Here is a 19,727-nt window from a genome sequence, read left to right on the forward strand (position 1 = left end):
GAAATGTAAAGAATTAACCTTGTTCGTCTTAAAAACCAGTCCCCCCTGAGGAGCAGTTCGGATAAGGCTCTCGTTGTGGTTTTGTTATTTCAGATGCAGGAAGAGCAGGTTGCTGCAGGTTCAGAGGACGGTGCCTCAGACCAGCCTGCTCCTTCTGGTCCACAGCCCAAAGCCAGCAAGCATGAGAAGCACAGCATGTACTCCCCTACAGAGAACACCTTCAGAGACACAGCCAGCCTGGTTAAAGAGGACAGTGACATATAACCCTCCCTCTCCCGTCTCTCCCACACACACACGCAGACGCACACAGAAGGGGGAAAAACAAAGACACGTTAACCCTCTTTGCAGAAAATCTATTTTTATATGCTTCCTGTGTATAAAAAAAGAAACGTACAACTATTTTGAAGAGAATGCATTTGTATAACCCTCAGAAAAAGTGTCTAAACTATGCCTTCTGCTGTTCTGTATGCCAATTTATGTTTAATGATTTATTTTTTTTTTATCATTCTGATGTACTATATGTATATCTTTGCACTGCTGCTGCTGATGGTAAATGTTATGGATATGTTGTACATTTGTAAATTTGAAAAATAAATTGCTGGTAATATCTGGTGATAGAATATTTTGCAATATATTATTCTTTTTCGTAGATTCTTAGAAAACCATGGTAGCGTGCAAGGCATGCTGAGCTGTGATTTGTTGCCAGGACCGCTTCTTTGCATATAAATTTTAATCAATATTTTCCACAGGAATGAAGAACATGTATCTTGCATATTTATATACCTCATCTGTGGACTGACCTCCACATTGAAAGAGAGCACATCACTGTTTGGTCCACTGTTCCAATCAGTTCCTCAACTGTATGTTTTTTCATATTAAATATATGCAAATATTAAATAATGCTATCATTAATTCATGAACTGCAAAAGACTTATCCCAGTACATACAACTGCAGATATGATTTTGGATTCAAACAAAAATAATTGATGTTTCATGGAGTCAAGAAGAATCATTATAAAGACCTTATAGAATTCAGCCTGTAAATATCTGGCAACTGTGCTTTGTTTTCTGACAGTGAGTGCTGAAATGTGACAAATGTGTTCCTGTAGCATTTGGACTGGAATGCTATAATTGTAGGAGAAAGGGACTGAAAACAGTTGGAATATAACAAGTGAAACAGAACGTTTTTCATCTTTGCCCAGTATTCCAAGCACAGCAGCAGATATTTCAACAAATCATACTACAGTGGCCTAGATCCAGAATCTTCAGTGATACTTGAAATGACTCATTGTTTATTTGTAAATTAAATTCAACTGTTATTATTCACTTTTCATCCTATTTGTTGAGCTGAATGATTGCACTGGACATGATATTTTACAGATTTAAAGTACATATTGATATTTGCTTTTTTGTCCCAGGCCAATCATTTTCTGCTGGCATACATGGAGTAGATTATTGAATGATTTTGTATATTAATGAAAGGAAAAATGAACATTCTGTTCATCAAAAGGAACTGGAAATCTGATAAAAGCTGCTGAAAATTTAATAAATGTATTGTTTTATACCACATTTGTCTAAAATTATGTTTACTCTAACAAAGTAGATGAATAATTACACTACATCTTTAAAAGGGGTGATTTTTAAAGCTTGTAATCATAACATACATTAGTGGTAGAATAGTGAGAGGATATAAAACCTTTTCCAGAATTGATGATCTTCAGTGATAAGTCACATTCTGTGGTAAACAGGACATACAGTATATATTTAATAGCCTTATGTCCCAGCTTTACCTGCTAAAATGGCATTTTCACAACCAGTAAGAAACTGTACGTGCATAGATTAAATAAATAAAAACAAGTCATTCCCCACACCCATTCACAGAAAAACAGTCAATAACTTAGTATTTGTGGAAATAGATTGTGATCAGTTAGTCACAAGAAAACAATGACCATATACATAGAATATAGCCTGGGTCTTCTGCCAAAGGTGTAGGAGCTTGAGGGTCCTTGGTAGAACCTCAGCTGTTCCCAGGAACTTGGGCATGGACATCTCAGATGTTGTTCCTGGGATCTGCTGGAGCCATTCTCCCAGTTTGGGAGTCATAACCCCTAGAGCTCCGATTTTCACGGGAACCAATAGTCAGTTATTCCAGTGTTTCTCAGCCCTTGGTATTTATTTTTTTTTAGCTTTGTCTGGTTATCCATTTCCATTTTGTCAGTATGGATCTTGAAGTCCAATCATTCAACAACTTGGGGGGGGGGGGGGGGGGGGGTGTCCCACTGAGCTCAAACTTCCAACCTGTACTTGGCACAAATGTTTCTATAAACTATGCCAGCTACTTGGCTTTGACATTTCATGTATGCTCTGCCTGCTAGCATCTTGCATCCCTTTGTTATGTGCTGGATTGTCTCAGGGGCATCTTTGTACAGCCTGCATCTAAGGTCCTGCCTGATAAGGTAGATGCCAGCCTCTGTTGATCTTGTGGTCAGTGTTTGTTCCTATGCTGCCATGATTAGTGCCTCTCTGCTGTCTTCCAATCCAACCTTTTCGAGCCATTGAGAGGATTTCTCCATATTAGCCACTTCCACCACTTGCTGGTGAAACATACCATACAGAGGTTTATCCTTCCATGATTGTTCCTGCTCCACTTCATTCCCATACTCCTCTGGATTCTGCTGTCTCTGCTACTCACTAAGCACTTCTTCACTTGGGGCCATCTTCCTAGCATACTCCTGGATCTTTGACGTTTCATTCTGGATAGTGGCACTGATGCACACTAATCCTTGGCTCCCCTCCTTCCACTTAGTGTATAGTCCCAGAGTGATGGATTTGGGATGAAACCCTCCATACATTTATTTATATTAATTTATATATCAGTGTTGCTTTCTGGTAGCACAATTTCCTCAATTCTGATTACCTTTCCTCTCCTTGTAGCCATACCTTTTCAGTTGATGTATGCCAGAAGTGAACGAGACATCTTGAGGTCATCCATGTAGAGGAGATGGCTGTTCCATCTGACCTGTCACACCGAAATGTCTCTCCTAATTACAAAGCATAAAAATGGACTGCTCATGGGGACACAAGATAGATAAGATCCAACTTAAAGATAAACCACTGAAATGCATGAAAAAGAAAAAAAAAAAAAGTTAGATCATCATTTGCATCATTAATATTAAAAAAAAAAAAAGGAACTAGTCACTTCTCCTGAACAATTACATTTGCATTTCTTTTGACTGGACGCTTACCCTGGTGCAACATTATCTGCCCCAGGCAGGCTATTATTGTTAACATTCTGGAGGGAGTCTCTGCAATCTCTGGAAAAAATCCACAATTCTGACTCCATTTGGTTTAGGATGGTCCTCTTTAAATCTGCACACCTCAGTGCATCTGAATGCCTCTATACCCCATTTGAACAGGCAGTGTCCTCTGATGACGGATAGCTGACCCAGTATACTTTCTACCTTCACAGCCTAACCTTGGCCTTCCTCGGTATATACAGGAAGTGCAGTCACATCTACCAGTCCAATCAGATTAACATCTAGAAACTGCTTAAAGTCCTCAATCTGTTGCCAGTCTTTGGGGCCAATGGGAACAGCCCATCCAGCATTGTTAACCAAATCCCCAGACCTATAAACAAGAAAGCAAAAGTTAATCAGCACAAAACGTAATACGAATTTGATGCAAATCTGTTAGACTAGGCCTGTGATACAAGATTAAAGTCCAGTGTAGGCTTATAACAGCAGTACTGTAAAAGTGACCAGTAAATGCCAGCTCTAGGCCAAGTTCAGTGAAGAGCCAAGACAAACCTTTGTGTGTAGATATTGATATTTACAGTCTAAATAAGCATAAGCGGAAACATTATGAAGGATCTTAAGAGAATTCCATTGGGAACACACCTGTAGTCATCAAAACAGATCAAACCATTGGCTCTAAACATCTCAGACCACAGGGTTTCATTTTGTACCCAGTTACAACAAATGCGTAGATTTGCACATTTGCTTAAAAGCTATGTCTTATTGGCATTTACTACAAGTGCAGACACTTTGTATGGGAATTAATTCTTATATTTCCATAGCAAATGAGAAATTGCTATGGAGGACCTCCTAATAAATCTGGAGTGCTGTCACTATTGTCAAGGATTTAATCAGGTCATACATGATGCATGGTGTATAAAGGTCTCTAAAATATTCAAACAGTTATGATGCTTTGTTTTTACTCAGACAAAAAAAAAAAAAAAAAGAAAAAAAAAAGCAGATTTATTGGTTGGTATGAGGGCTGCATGGTCATCAAAATGCCTGTATCTCCATTTTATCTTTTTGCTGTGCTCGACTCGAGCTGGCACCCTATACCTCCCCCGAACTGTCCATCTCGTCTCTTTCCCTGGCCTCATGATGCACAAACTCCACCACACTCTTGACGCTTTTGCTGTCTGTTACACTGAGCAGAACAGTCTTCAGTTTGGGGGAGGCTCAGTGCTTAGTTTGCAGGCACCAGGTTCCATTAGACACACAGCAATTATGTTCAACCCTTGATAATGAAGCTGGCGGGCCACGAGGTTAACAAATTCACTATTGCATCCAGTGACGGACGTACTTACCATTCACATCACCAATTAAGGGAGTCTCTTAAGTAGCGAGAACTGGCAATAACAGCTATAATTTACAATGCGCATGACCATACTAAATTTGAGGTGATTACCCAAAAAGCAGAGAAATTTACAATCAGTTGAATTTACAATGGATTCAGCAGAACATTTACAGCATGCCTCAAAGTGATTGATTTCTTACCTGTACAAGATTGGAGATGCCCTCTTCAGATACCTACAGAACACCAGGAAGCATTATAGCAATAAGGAAAGATACTGAAGACTGGTGTTTTAGTTTGGAGTAGACTTGACAGGGCAGTAAGGCTTCCTTTCTCTTTTTGTTTCGTCATTTAGGTAAATGCAGTTAATATTCAGTGATATGCACAGCACCTAAAGTCAGGTAGCGTTTATGTAGAATAGTCTATTCCATGTGCACCACCTGCTGGCTAATATGTGCCTAAACACTGAGTCAGGTGTATTTGAGCAGGGGGAGAAAAAACCCCCACCAAACTGCACTGATATCTGGCCTCTTATGCTGGCCTTATACCAAACCACGTCAAGTGAGTTCACTACTGCAAATTTCCAGTGTCAGAATAAAATCATGAGTTTTGCTAGAGTTGTGGCATACTTCCGTCATCTCGATCATTTGGTGTAAGGATAGCTGTCTTAAGTCTGTCTTTCTACTCTTGATGTTGATAAAGTCAACCATGTTATCATTAGTATTTAATCTTAGTCAGGCAAAAAGAGTAATGTGACATTGCAACAACCAATAGGTGAGCCCTTTCCAGCACTAAACAGGAAGCAGCAAAGCAGAACAGGAACATCTCTAGTAAGTAGGCAGATGAGACTTTGGACACAGGAGACTCTGGAGAGACCTTGGAAACTACAGCTCTTGTCTTTTTGGCTGTTATTTTTTTCAGAATAAACCATTGTACTTACAAGGACAACTGTTTCCAAAGCCACTTGTTTCTGCACCATTGTTCAACAATTTCTCTTGTAAATTTCCAGCAGGTGCATGATGGGAAATAATCTCAGAAAGAATCTAGTTGCAGTCTTGGAAATAGTGAACGTGTAAAATAGCCAGTCTTTACAAAATCATAATCTGAGACTACATTGTAAGGTGGACTCGAACCTAGGTCAGCTAGGTGATAACACCAATTGCCTACTGAGTGAGCAACCACGCTCTAACAGCAGACCCCTGTGCAGATCTTGGATCAGGTAAAACAAAAGGAAAAAAACTAAAACACCACGCCGAGCGTGGAAAAAGGGAGAACAAAGGACGCCACGGGAAGAAATGGCAACCCCGATGCATTAGGGAAAACCAAACTAAAACTTCCCAAACAAAACCAGAAAACGGGGAGGAACTTGGGAACGGCTAAGGGAAGCCTCAGGAGAGAGACAGACTCGAGAGGGAAAGGGACGTGTAAAAACACCGACACTTTCGCAGCACAGAAGTAAGGTGTAGCACGAGGGCTCACAAACCGCAATACCTGAAGTTGCCGGCTAGGAGCTTGACTCAGCACTTTAGCGAAGCCCCAACACTGAAGGATTGGGCCACTGGGTTTATATAAGGTCTAACCCAGCTGTTGGGTGTTAAGCCTGATTAGCGGTGTGGTTGACTCGAGGCCTCCCTCTGGTGGCCAGAGGGTGCCTTGGCCTGGTGCCAACCCTTACATTGTCTTTGGATGTGAAACGTTGTCAGACTATCAGACTATAGGTAAAGGTCTTCACAGTCTTCTGTTGTATGATTACCATTACACAACTAGAGCTGGGCGCCCTGACATACACAGTGATTTATGGCTACCACAGTCATTAATGTCTAACACACTATATAATCACTTGGGCAACAGTGGTGAACTCAAGGATCAAAGGTTTCTCACGCACAAAGTAAACATTATCCTAGGTCCTAACTGTGTGATAAACCGTATGAGCCTTTCACCTCTTTTGTAGTAATCATATTGTATTCAACCTGTTGGGGTGTTTTACTTATGCGCATTAATTCTTTAATCATCTAATAACAAAAAACATTTTTGTCACACTGTATGACAAAGATAAAATAACTAAAGTGCAAAAACAACACAACAGAAAAGGATTATTATTTTTCTTAAAATGTTTTTTTTTTTAATATATAATTTTTTTTTTCCATTTTAATGAATTCACAAGACACCATGGAAACTTTGTAGAACTTTGCTGACTATTCTAACTGAATTAACTAAAATAACTTGTTAAATTGCAATTACGTTATTTAAATTATGTTTATATAGCCACTACACTATCACAACAATCATATCCACTGAGGGGTATTAGCTTGCCTCTGGTGACCTGTCATTAAAATAAAAGCAGAGAGAAAATCTTGAGATGTTCAGTGTGGTGGACAGTGGTCGGTTTTACTATGACTCCTTGAACTCTGATGTGATATCTTGGACTTGCTGTTCTTGTGAGACATTGTTGTGTGAGCCAGAGTTCTGGAGGTAAACTGGTATCTCCCCCACTGTCATGGATGCACCTTACATAACGACTTACACACTGGACTGCACAAACTGAAAACAGGCTGGTTAGGCTAGAAAAATCAGGATCCTAGACTATAGCTATAGTTAGTAACATGTAGATGAGTTAGTTACAGTATGTTAGAAAATTATAGCTTTACATGGTAAGCAGCACGTTAGAATATCCAGCTTTGTACAGTAGTTCTGAACAGCAAAGGAATGGTTTATAAACAGAGGCTTTTGGTTTGCTAATGTTTTTTAGAATTATGGCATCAGCAATGCAGGTTGGCAGGTAGGAGAGCAGCAGCCAGAAGAGTCTGGCGTCCCAACCAGGAGAGTAGCGGGTGCGGGGATGGACGGCAGCGACTGCATGCTCCATACAGCTCACCACCTTCATCAGATCTCCATCCAGCATCTTCACAAACTTATTTTTCAAGAATACTTTCACTAAAATTGGTATAACACAAATAGTCCCAAATACGAACGTCAGTTTTGAAGGTTAGTATAATAAATACTACTGCTGTAATACTTCTGCTTGAATTGTTAAACTTTGGTTTGTTTTATTTTTATTTTTATGGTCTGTCTTAACTGGTATGATAAGCACAGAAATATTATTGTTACTGTAGTATGGTACAGGTGCTCATGTATCTCAATGAGTAAACCAAGGTGCTAGCAAAAACAAAGATATGAGTTCAATTCCCAAGGGAGCAAATATATTCATAAATATATAAATTCATCTGCCAAATATAACAAATGCTATTTATTCTGTTTTACATATATGTTAAGGCTGTTTGTAAAATACGCATTAAGTAGCATTTCCTGTTTCCTGTATTTTTGTCATTAGTAATTTATTTCATGTATTATTAGCTATATCTAATTAGTAAACAGATTACAGATTCCGTCGGTATCACATGATTAACTGTATTACTTGCAGTAATACTTCATTTATAGCAACATGGTTCTCTCCAACACAAGAGGAACCAATGCAATTAAACTTAACATACTGTTGATTAATCTGTCAAAACATCTCTTACAAGTCTTTATAGTCTTTTCAACATCTTGTAGCGTGTGGTTACCATGACTAGACTAGAGCTGAGCACCCTGACATTCACAGTGATTTATAGATACTAACACATTGTATAAGCACTTGGGCAACAGCGATTATGAGAAATAAAATAAGAAGATACCATCATCCCTCATGTTTTTAACTGAACTGTATTTAACATGTTTTAACTAACCTTGATCCATATAGCTACTTCCATAGTCATCTTTGACATCTTGTGGTAGTCGGTCCCATAATTTCTGAACATTGTTCAAAATAACATCAATGTCAGTCACACCTGTTTTGAAGCATCCAGGTTCGATACACAGAACCTTAACTCCAAATTGTGCCATGTTTATCCTGTAGACATACAACATAATATGTTCAAATTAGAAGTGTCTGGCTTCTGTGTTGAAAACATTTTATGTAGGTCAATGAGTACTATTATTTAAACAATTACACCTCTTAATTTATTTCTTCTTTCTAATGATAGATTTAGTAAAACTCAATCTTCACTTTAAAATAAGTGTCTGCCAATAAAAATTGTAATAAATACCATTCACAACATGTTTTAAAACAAGTTTTTTCCTGTGCTACGGTGACATCACAAACGCACTTAGCACTTAGCACATAGCACTAAAATCTACATAAGGTAAAAGAATAAGTATTCCTTTGAACAGTCACTCCAAGAGTTGGTAATAGCTTAGCACTTGGTAGTGTTCTTACCAGGTATCTGTTAACAACTCATGGCAGGATGATGCTTTTTTAAAAACTATATCTTTAACAGAAGCTCACCTTAGGCTGTCGTTGAATGCCTCCACTCCATGTTTTGAGATGCAGTATGGCCCTCCAATTATACTAATCCTTCCAAACACACTGGCCACATTAACCACGGAGAATTTAAGAGGTTAAGACTGTTTACCTAGTCATCCTCTCTTACCTCTTGCTTGCACCAGTGTTTTAATGAAGTCTGTTGCTTTGCTGATGCTGTTATTGTCAGTAACATCTAACTGTACAGTAGAGAGTCTAGTTGAGCAGGCCTTATTTAGCTCATCTTCTCCTTTCTCCGTGTAGCAGCCAGCAATTACACAGAAGCCCAGTATGTCTAGGTGTTTAGCCAGGAGGTTTCCAAAGCCTGTATCACATCCTGTGATGTAGACATATTTCTCAGATATGTTTGGCACCTGTTTCAGCTCTCGAACCCACCGGAAGGCGTAAAGTAAGAATATCAGACCTAAGATAAATAAAATCATTCCTGCAAGAGAGAAGGAAAACATTTATAACAAAAACGTCTAATTTGAAAAAAAAAAAAATTGTTCAACAGATGAATGGCAGTTGTCGTCATATTTATGTCCAATTCTGGAAAAAGAAAAAAAGCTGTTTTGGAAATTGTAAGTCGTTACACAGAGCTGTATTAAGCAATTGCAACTATGTACAGTAGTTAACATTTAACAAGCCCTGTTTGGATGAGCGTCAGCTAAATGCGGTAAATTTAAATGTTTGGAACTTGCATAAGGTTATCCACGCATAATCGGGACACTTTATTAGGAAAATCCGGATTCCTTTCCATCTTTTACCAGTTGTTCCTGTTTAATTTCCTTTTGTTTTAGCTTGTCTTTCGTTTCTTGCTCTTCTCCGTTTAGTCCCGATAAATTTTCACTGCGGTTAAGCTATCCGCTCTTTAACGACTCACGGTCATCGACAAGTTAAAACCTGATGCGCCTATATGCGCGAATTTACGGTATTTCGCTGCTCACTGCAAACTAACGCTGCCTAAAGAAAGAGAAACCGACTTAAGCATTTTTGAAGTGCTTTGGTGTATACACGCACTTTAACTACATTTATAAGTACAAAATACACTTTACTCGATTGAACTAGTTTATTTGCATCATTACATTAAACACAATGAGTAATATATTTAAATGTATTACTCATTCAAGGTATGATTATCTATTTCTCAGATATTCCCATGATGCAAAAACACTTCCACTACTACATAACAGTAGGAGCCCTTGGCTATCACCAGTGTAATTTTGAACAGATTTCACTGTACCATTTTTCATAAATCCACATTAAAGTCGTACTCCCTCTAGGCGAGTTAACCTATTTCGTGTAGATTGAATTTGGATATCTATTTCTTAGAAATTTCTTATAATACCAAGACAATTCTACTACAGCATAAGATTAAGAGCCCTTGCTTATCATCATAAATTTGGACAGATTTCACTGTACCTTTTTTTCATATAAATCCATATTAAAATCCTAATGTCGTTAATGGGTCTTCCAGAACATCGGTATTTGGATTACCGTTAGTATCGGTATTTGGATTACCGTTAGTAACGTTGCTCAGTGTAGCACTTGGCACACCTTCCTCCATATCACACCAAATCACTCAAATATGAAACCCTTGAGCTTCATCGTGCGCGAACAGTTAACCGTGTAATTCATGAGGTGACTACAGCCTACAGCAGAATCGCACTCATTCTTCTCCTTTACTTTACATCTGAAGAATATGCTTCTAATTTGCCTATATACAGTGCTTATTCAAATAAAGTGAATAAGGAATAGCCTACGCTAAGTTATTTTAGGTACATTAAACGTGGTTGGGGGTAATGCTGAATAGTACTAAAAACAATAATAATGAATACTAATATTACTAATATTCCGACATCGGTAAATATGCCTGATGGATGTTTTTTAACTTACTTGTTTTGTCAAGTACAGGGTTATTTGCTTAAAATGAGTCTCTTTGCTTTCATGCACAAAACCCTTCCTAGACTTAAACCAAATGTACTGCGCCTGCGTTAAATGTTTAAAGTCACTGTTCAGGACCTTTCCCGAGCAGCCGCCGGAGAGTTTGCTTTTCCGGTGGTACTCCGTAGCTTCCTAGCTTAGAGGGCAGTGGGGAAATGGTTTGGTTTGCATCGACGGTTATTGCCCAAGATAGTAAGGCGAGTTACAGTACATATTAGAATAAGATAAGATAAGATATATACGTATACAATCCATTGTAAATAAGATATATACGTATGACAAAGTCACGAACAAAAATCCTGTGGACTTTTTCTTCTGTTTTGGCTCATTTTATTGAGGGAATCCTCCTGTCCCTAAACATAGACATCTGCAGCTGATAAATAGATTATCTTGATCTATGTTGGCATTACAGCCTGGTTGTTTTATGTCAGTGTGCTTTGTTCATAGAATGAGCTATATTACATCACATCCTTAATGCTTATTGGAATAAAATGAACGCTGCACACTAATGCGTATAGCATAAAAACCGCAATAAAGATTTCACGAAATCTTCGAATTTATATTAGTCTTGGGTTCAATATACAAGAGTGTAGCATACTGATCTGAACTAGATTTGTGAAACGGTGTGACAAGATCTTACCCTGAAAGTAAAAAAAGATTTTCGATTCTAGTGAATCTAACAGTGCAGGCTATTTCATAGGCTAACGGAGATTGTTTACTACAGTTGTAGATAGTGATGAGGACTATAAGTTCATTACACGTAGGCTAATATTGCTATTATCATAAGGTTGTTACCGGATGGTTTGGTAACCTTCCTGGGCAACAGAAATCTAAATTAGGCAGTCTTCTGCAGACAGCTCGGAAGATTATAGAAATTAAGAAATAACAAAGAACAAATTATTGACGTTATTGTTGCAGCTGTTATACTGCTTCTATAGAAAGTAAGAGATTGGTGTTATGAATGTAATATTTCTAAGGTATGATAAAAAGCGGTCAACTATTATTAATTTGCAAACATTCCAGAGTCACGTCTTTGTGATAGTATGCTGTAGTGACCATTTATTTGCTGAAAGAGTGTAAAGTCATTGGAAGCAATTATAATGTCAAATGGTCCATCAGACGTTTCATCAGTGTCATATCAGTGGTGATGATTTTTTTGTGTCCTCTTTTATTAGCCTGTTTTTTCTTTTTTCTTTTTTCTTTTTTTTCATTCCAGGTCAGTGTTTCAGACTAAATGACTGATAATTTCACACAGCTACATTTGCGGTATTAGTTTGAATGCAGAAGCTTAAATTCACATCTGCAGATCAGTTATTCATCCATGCAAGCAGTGACCCAAGAACTAATGTCAGGTGTGTGGCTTGAAATGTGCCTATATCTGATTCATGCTTTATGACTGGAAATAATAAAACAACTGCAGGCTGTACCTAAGTATCAGTTTAATTGTAGCACTGATTAATAACTGATAATGCAGGAGACATAAAGTTCATATACATTGTAAAGTTATTCACTGAGCGAGCATTGACCTGAGAACTAATATAATCAAATATTTGTCTGCAAGTGCACCTTTGTCTGAGTAAGATCCGGAAAGGTGTTCTCACACAGATTTTAATCCTTAATCAACTTTTCAATACATATTTAACATTCCTGTGTAGAATTCATGGTGGAAAAATTCCTATCATACTATCAAAGCAGAGAGATCAGTATCTGTCTCTGAATTAATAATATGTTCTTCCGCCACTCACATGAGGGTGGGTGAGTTCATGCATTAAATATAAGATCAGTAGGAACTACTGAGAAAGAAAAAAAAAAAAATATATATATAGAATATGCCTATGATATAAGAACATAATCTATCACTTTAATTAATTAACAGTATGTAGTTTTAAAAATGAATTCATCCCTACTGTATTCTAATTTGATATATGCTTTCTGTTATTTTGTATTTAGAAAATGGAAACTGTACTGTATACTGTAAAAAATAATACAGTGAGATTTTATATATATATATATATATATATATATATATATATACATACACACACACACACACACACACACACACACACACACACACACACAGTCATGTGAAAAAGTGTTTGCTCCCTTCCTGATATCTTATTTTTTGCATGTTTGTCACACTTAAATGTTTTAGATCATCAAACAAATTTAAATATTAGAGAAAGAACACAAGTAAACACAAAATGCAGTTTTTAAATGAAGGTTTTTTATTATTAAGGGGAAAGAAATCCAAACCTACATGGCCCTGTGTGAAAAAGTGATTGCCCCCTAAACCTAATAACTGGTTGGGCCACCCTTAGTACCCGTAGAGTCTTTTACAGCACTGTGGAGGAATTTTGGCCTACTCATCTCTGCATAATTGTTGTTATTCGGTCAAATTGGAGGGTTTTCAAGCATGAACCGCATTTTTAAGGTCATGCCACAGCATCTCAATCTGATTCAGGTCAGGACTTTGACCACTTCAAAGTCTTCATTTTGTTTTTCTTAAGCCATTCAGAGGTGGACTTGCTGGTGTGTTTTGGCTCATTGTCCTGCTGCAGAACCCAAGTGCGCTTCAGCTTGAGGTCACGAACAGATGGCCGAACATTCTCCTTCAAGATTTTTTGGTAGACAGCAGAATTCATGGTTCCATTTACCACAGCAAGTCTTCCAGGTCCTGAAGTAGCAAAACAGCTCCAGACCATCACACTACCGCCACTATATTTTACTGTTGGTATGATGTTCCTTTTCTGAAATGCTTTGACACCAGATGTAATGGGACATACACCTTCCAAAAAGTTCAACTTTTGTCTCATCAGTCCACAGACTATTTTCCCAAAAGTCTTGGGGATCATCAAGATGTTTTCTGCCAAAACTGAGACTTCATGTTCTTTTTGCTCAGCAGTGGTTTTCATCTTGGAACTCTGCCATGCAGGCCATTGTTGCCCAGTCTCTTTCTTATGATGGAGTCATGAACACTGACCTTCACTGATGCAAGTGAGGCCTGCAGTTCTTTGGATGTTGTTGTGGGGTCTTTTGTGACCTCTTGGATGAGGAGTTGTTGCACTCTTGGGGTAATTTTGGTCGGCCGGCCACTCCTGGGAAGGTTCATCCTATTTAAGTAATTTCTTGATTGAGAACAGGTGTGGCAGTAATCAGGCCTGGGTGTGGCTAGAGAAATTGAACTCAGCTTTCCGAAGATGGGGATCACTTTTTCACACAGGGCCATGTAGGTTTGGATGTTTTTTCCCCTTAATAATAAAAACCTTCACTTAAACTTTATATATATATATATATATATATATATATATATATATATATATATATATATATATATCACACACACACACACACATATATATATTCATTTAACTTTATTATATATTTTACAGTATATACATACTGTTAATTAAAGTGATTCTTTATGTTCTCATATAATTTGCATATTCTATAATAGGCTGGGTCCACATGAACTAAGTATTCTAACATATAGTACACTAGGATATAGAAGGAAACTGTATTCATACTGAATTAACCATTAATTCGAACTTTATTTTAAACATTGTAATTAATGAATTGCATCACAAAATGAAAGGAATGACCACAAGACCTTGTTGTCTTAATTCAAGTTAGGTCAACTGAGTGGATGAAATTATTAGGTGAATGAACAAAACTGAGTTAAATTAAATTACAGGTCATTCCTTAAATAAACCAGTTTTAATTTGTTATTTATTTTATGGCTATTTAAATATTCATCTACTGTAATACTTCATCTACTGTAACTGTAGTGCATTTTTTTACAGAAACATTAAAACATGTTATGTATCTTTCTGTAGCTTTTGACAAATTAATGGCCTTGGTCATTCAATAAACTTAAATTAACATGTAATGCTGAAAGCAAAGTCAGACGCTTACGGATAAAAGGCAGGAGTTTTATTGTAATCTGTATTCGTGCTTGTTAAACTAGTCAGGGTCAGAACCAGAGAGATACAGTCAAGGGTAAATCCAAAATCAGAGTCGTTGTAGCAATCCAGGGTCATAGAGTCAATATGGAGATTACGGGGATACATGATCAAACAAACAAAACACATGAAGGCAAACAGGGGAAGCAGGCTATAACAAAGGTTAGGAAACACAAAGGCTAGGATAAACATAAAGGCACGGAGTACAAACTTAAATACATGCATATATGGGCTTTCAAAAACATTCACCAACACATAACACATAAACGCAATGAAGCCTAACAACCACGATGAACACATAAATGCAATGAAACAAACACAAATGCAACGAACAGCAAAAGAGACAGGGAGCAAGACAGGGTTTAAATACCTGAACTAAACAAGGGACAGGTGTGGAAAATCAAACGAGGGCAGGAGAAAACAAAACTATGGCATGGAACTAAAATACACAAGACGGGGAACTAATCGTGATATCACGCACAATAAACATGAGATAAATAGGACATCTAGGCAATATTGCCCAATAACACAAATAATATAATAGAACACACACACACACACACATGCATCAACACCAAAGATTAAAACATATTAATAACATTCTTGATTATTTTTCATGAAATAGATAATACATTAATACATAGATATTTATACATGAATACACAGATATTAATATATCTGTCACTTCACTTGAACATCTATTAAGAAAGCATAGCTTTGAAGACCTTCGCCTTGTCTAAAGTTTGCTAGAAGTATTGTCTTATCAGTCTAATAGTGGCACAGATAGTCATGGAGGCGTGGACTGGACACTGATAGGATAAACCACTCCATGTTGTACTCACAAGTAATGACAAGACTGTACAGAAACTGCTTGGAACTACTGACGATACCCAACAGCAGGTACAGGTACGTAACATTTTTTCACTTTCAGACTGCTTTATATAATGGATTACAAAAATATACTAAATGAATCAATATTCTTAAAATTGCTGTTTGAAAGTTCTTATTGAAAAGATTTTTAAAATGTGTTTAAGCATTATAAGTAGCTGAAGTCAAGCCAAGAAAGTCCTTGGTGACTTATGTTTAACCCATGAAATAATGTTAATACATTTAGAGAAGCTTTATTATGCATAACCTGCTTTTAATCATTCCAATATATGTATGACTATTGCAAGAAATAACTGGGAGAACACAAGGCATAAATTAAGAAAAAATGAGTGACGTTTATGATTCCTTTTGTTTAATTACTTTTTTTTAATTGCGTAAATGATACTGTGTGAGGCTTCTGCTAGTAAGCAGTTATTATCTCCATAGGTCAACAGTACATGGGTGAGTTCATTTTATGGCCCTGTAGTGTCTTCCATTAGTGCTTGTTAAATTAATGTTAATGTTACCGCATTTATGTTAGTATTAAGACACTTTATTATGCCACTTGCAATCAAGCTCTTGTGTATCCAACTTCTCTCAGTGGTCTTTGAAATGTTTTTACAACTCCCCTGGAGGACACCTGTGCCTAAATTAATTAAATAGAAATAAACAGAAAACGTACACATACACGCAGCTATATAGTCTAACAGTTGGTAGTATATGTAAAAGTGAAAACAAGGCCATCGGGTCATTGTCTGTAGACTTGCGAGTCAGGATTGTGTAAAGGCAGAGATCTGGGAAGGATACAATAAATTTTCTGCAGTACAGAAAGTGCCCCAGAGTACCTTTGTCAGACAAGTAACCAAGAACCTAGAAGAACCTAGTGGCTCTTATGATTGAAGTCCAGAGTTCCTTTGTAGAAATGGGAGAATCTTACAGAAGAAGAATCTTCAGTGCAGCACCCCAAGAATTATGGCTTTACGGTAGAGTGGTCATAGAAAAGGACATTAAAGCCTGCTCTGAGTTTGCCAAAAGGCACCTGAACAAATATCAGAATATGTGAAGCAAGACCCTCACGTTTTCTGAAACCAAAATTGAACTGTCTGGCCACAATTCCCAGTGTGGGAAATCAGGCACCGAATTTCATCTCATTAATACCATCCGTATAGTCCAATACCTGGCAGCGTTATACTGTTTTTCTGCAACAAAGAATGTGAGACTAGTCAGGATGGAGGAAAAGATGGATTCAAAAAATACAGAGCAACACTGGGTGAAAACCTTTCCAGAGTGCTTACAGTCTCAGGCGGGGGTGAAGGTTTACATTTCAACAAGACAACAGCACAAAGCATATCATTGAGAAAACACAGGAGTGACATCAGAAAGACTTTCTGGAAGTCCTCAGCCAGAGTCCAACCTGAACCTGAGCATCTCTGGAGAGACCTAAAAATAGCTGTGTAGTCATGATTCACATCTAGCCAGGCTAAGCTTGAGCTTAAACAATCCTGCCAAGAAAAAAGGGAGAAACATCCAACAGAAAGGTGTGCCAAGCTTGTAGGGGAACATATAAAGGTGTCATACTAAGTGTCATACTTTTCTGAACAGCCAGTCCAGCCACACCACACCATACACCCCCTCCCTCCACCTTCACAATGCGAGATCTGTAAACGCTGACAAACAACTTCTTATATTCAACATTTTTTTCAATATTTATTCATTATTAACTTTAAATACAGCAAATGCTTTAGTAAAATGTTTGCAAAATATAGGACCAGTGTTTGTTTCAGGAGGGATACTAACCACACTAAATTACAGAACATGAAGGAAGCTCATTACAGCCCAGATCATCAAGATTTGAAAACATATCAGGATGATAAAGGTAAGACATTTATGTGAAGTATGAGATTCACCACTCTGTAAGAAAAGCAGTCACTGGAAATTTCAAATACTACTTGTCTTCTTTAGGCTAAGGTGTTAATGCTACTAACCTTTTTCTATTTTATATCACAGCCACTGAAATTATGTGAGTATTGAACCTGAGCATAGACAATTTTATGATTTATGATTTATGTGACTATACATAATGAATTTTATATATATATATATATATATATATATATATATATAATTAATTCATTATGTATAGTCACATAAATCATACTCACTATGGTTAACACATGATAATCAATACAGTGCCATTTAAAAGTACTAATAGTTTTCATTTCATACCTTAAGGGATGGCAGTGATAAAAGAAAAGAGGAAATGCTTGGAGTAGGATATTTTCAGCTGTTCCGTTTTGCCACATGGGTCGACATCGCGATGATGGTGGTGGGAGGTGTGTGTGCACTCATCCATGGTTCCGCCTTCCCTCTTATGCTGCTCATCTATGGCATGATGACGAACACCTTTGTGGCCTATGAGCTGGAGGTTCAGGAACTGGCAGATCCCAATAAAACCTGCATCAATAACACCATCACCTGGACTAACGGCTCAGTAGTCGAGATGGCAGATAATCGTACTGTGCAATGTGGGTGAGTGTATAACAGACTAAATTTGAATTTTTACAGTTAAAATGCATGTCGGCATTAGTACCTATTCTACGCCAAATATATTGAATTGGAGAGACCAGAGATGTTGTTTTTTCTTACACAGTGTGGATATTGAAGCACAGATGACCATGTTTGCTTATTACTATACTGGCATTGGCCTGGGAGCATTCATTCTTAGTTACCTTCAGGTGTGAAAAAATTATTATTATATTCTTATCGCTATCATTTGCACATCATGGGGACTTAAATAATTTAAATAAATTGGATCATTTTAAGTGATGCTCATGTTTATCCCATACTTACAGCATATTTGTCCTCTCTCTCTTAATTCAGATTGCTTTGTGGGTTTCTGCAGCTGCAAGACAGACACAAAGAATCAGAAAAACATACTTTAGAAAGATCATGTGCATGGAAATTGGCTGGTTTGACTGCAATTCTGTTGGGGAGCTAAACACAAGAATATCTGAGTAATATTTTATTTTATTTCTACCCCAAGACTGAATGAATAATATAAATAAATTACTGATGAAATGTGCATTCCAAATTGTTTTGCATTGTTTGGACTGATACTATTTACCATTTTAAAATTAAAGAGTGTGCTTTATTCCCCATAAATATAATTGTCTGTTTCTCTCTGTGTCTTTAGTGATATTAATAAAATCAACAATGCAATAGCAGACCAGGTAGCCATCTTCATTGAGAGGCTGTCCGCTTTCATTTTTGGTTTCCTGGTGGGCTTTATTGGTGGATGGAAGCTTACACTAGTGGTGATTGGCGTGAGCCCATTGATAGGCCTGGCAGCAGGACTCATGGCGATGGTCAGTGCATATTCATTCCAAAGAAAGCAACCGTCATGGTCTCTCATCAGTATTTTAATAACCATTATATATCACTGTAGTATTCATAAGCAATTCAACTTTCCTCAGGTATGCATTAAAGTGACAAGAGACCAGCCTATTGGAGCTCTAGGTCGGGATAATAGAAGTTGTGTGTTTGCAGGCAGTAGCCCGGCTGACGGGACGTGAGCTACAGGCCTATGCCAAGGCAGGCGCCATAGCTGATGAAGTTCTCTCATCCATCAGAACAGTAGCAGCATTCAGTGGAGAGGACAAGGAGACAGAAAGGTACTGTTTAATGTTTATTACTGTCTGTGCCTTTCAAATGACCCTCAAATGCATCCGGGATAAGCTGTAATAGTATGTAATTGCTGACCTTTTCAGTCAAATAATGAAATATATCAATGCGTATAGCTATGTGACGTGCCACAGGACGCTCCCCCTCCACAAGTCACATGGTACGGCCTGTCGCATGCGGGGGTGGGGGGGTTCACCCTTGTTCTTGGCCACACCCCCCCTGATGGCACGCACCTGTACGGGGCTAATCTTTAGTGTTCATCAGTCTATTTAAACCCCTGTCGGTGCATGCCTCACTGTTGGTCATTGTTTGTTAGCGTCTGAAGTTGTTTGTATCCAGGTTTGTGTAGC

At 37.7% G+C, this 19,727-nt stretch overlaps 3 protein-coding genes across 9 annotated transcripts in view; 2 read left to right on the plus strand and 1 right to left on the minus strand.

The window, feature by feature from the left end:
* The window catches only part of lrp2a (low density lipoprotein receptor-related protein 2a), a 54,392-nt gene extending 53,061 nt beyond the window's left edge, over positions 1 to 1,331 (plus strand). For all 7 annotated transcript variants that reach the window (XM_081713550.1, XM_081713551.1, XM_035522824.2 and 4 more), the window contains one exon: positions 94 to 1,331. In XM_081713550.1, coding sequence (XP_081569676.1) covers positions 94 to 264 — 171 coding nt within the window. In that variant the 3' untranslated portion in view covers positions 265 to 1,331. The remainder of the gene's footprint in view (positions 1 to 93) is intronic.
* A 5,479-nt stretch (positions 1,332 to 6,810) lies between these two features.
* On the minus strand, positions 6,811 to 10,460 carry dhrs9 (dehydrogenase/reductase (SDR family) member 9). The gene is given in 4 exon segments (XM_027021119.3): positions 6,811 to 7,518; positions 8,310 to 8,473; positions 8,909 to 9,368; positions 10,346 to 10,460. Coding segments are annotated over 3 exon segments (912 nt in total). The 5' UTR covers positions 9,367 to 9,368; positions 10,346 to 10,460; the 3' UTR covers positions 6,811 to 7,228.
* Positions 10,461 to 16,668: 6,208 nt separating this feature from the next.
* LOC145657363 (bile salt export pump-like) lies at positions 16,669 to 19,452 on the plus strand. The gene is made up of 6 exons (XM_081711719.1): positions 16,669 to 16,679; positions 17,929 to 18,225; positions 18,347 to 18,431; positions 18,577 to 18,710; positions 18,890 to 19,061; positions 19,243 to 19,452. Exons 1-6 carry the CDS (start codon positions 16,669 to 16,671, stop codon positions 19,435 to 19,437), a joined length of 894 nt encoding a protein of 297 aa, XP_081567845.1. The 3' UTR covers positions 19,438 to 19,452.
* The last annotated feature ends 275 nt before the right edge of the window (positions 19,453 to 19,727 follow it).

The sequence above is a fragment of the Electrophorus electricus genome, chromosome 4 (genome assembly GCF_041902795.1).
Source record: "Electrophorus electricus isolate QZ-2024a chromosome 4, ASM4190279v1, whole genome shotgun sequence".
NCBI lineage: Eukaryota > Metazoa > Chordata > Actinopteri > Gymnotiformes > Gymnotidae > Electrophorus > Electrophorus electricus.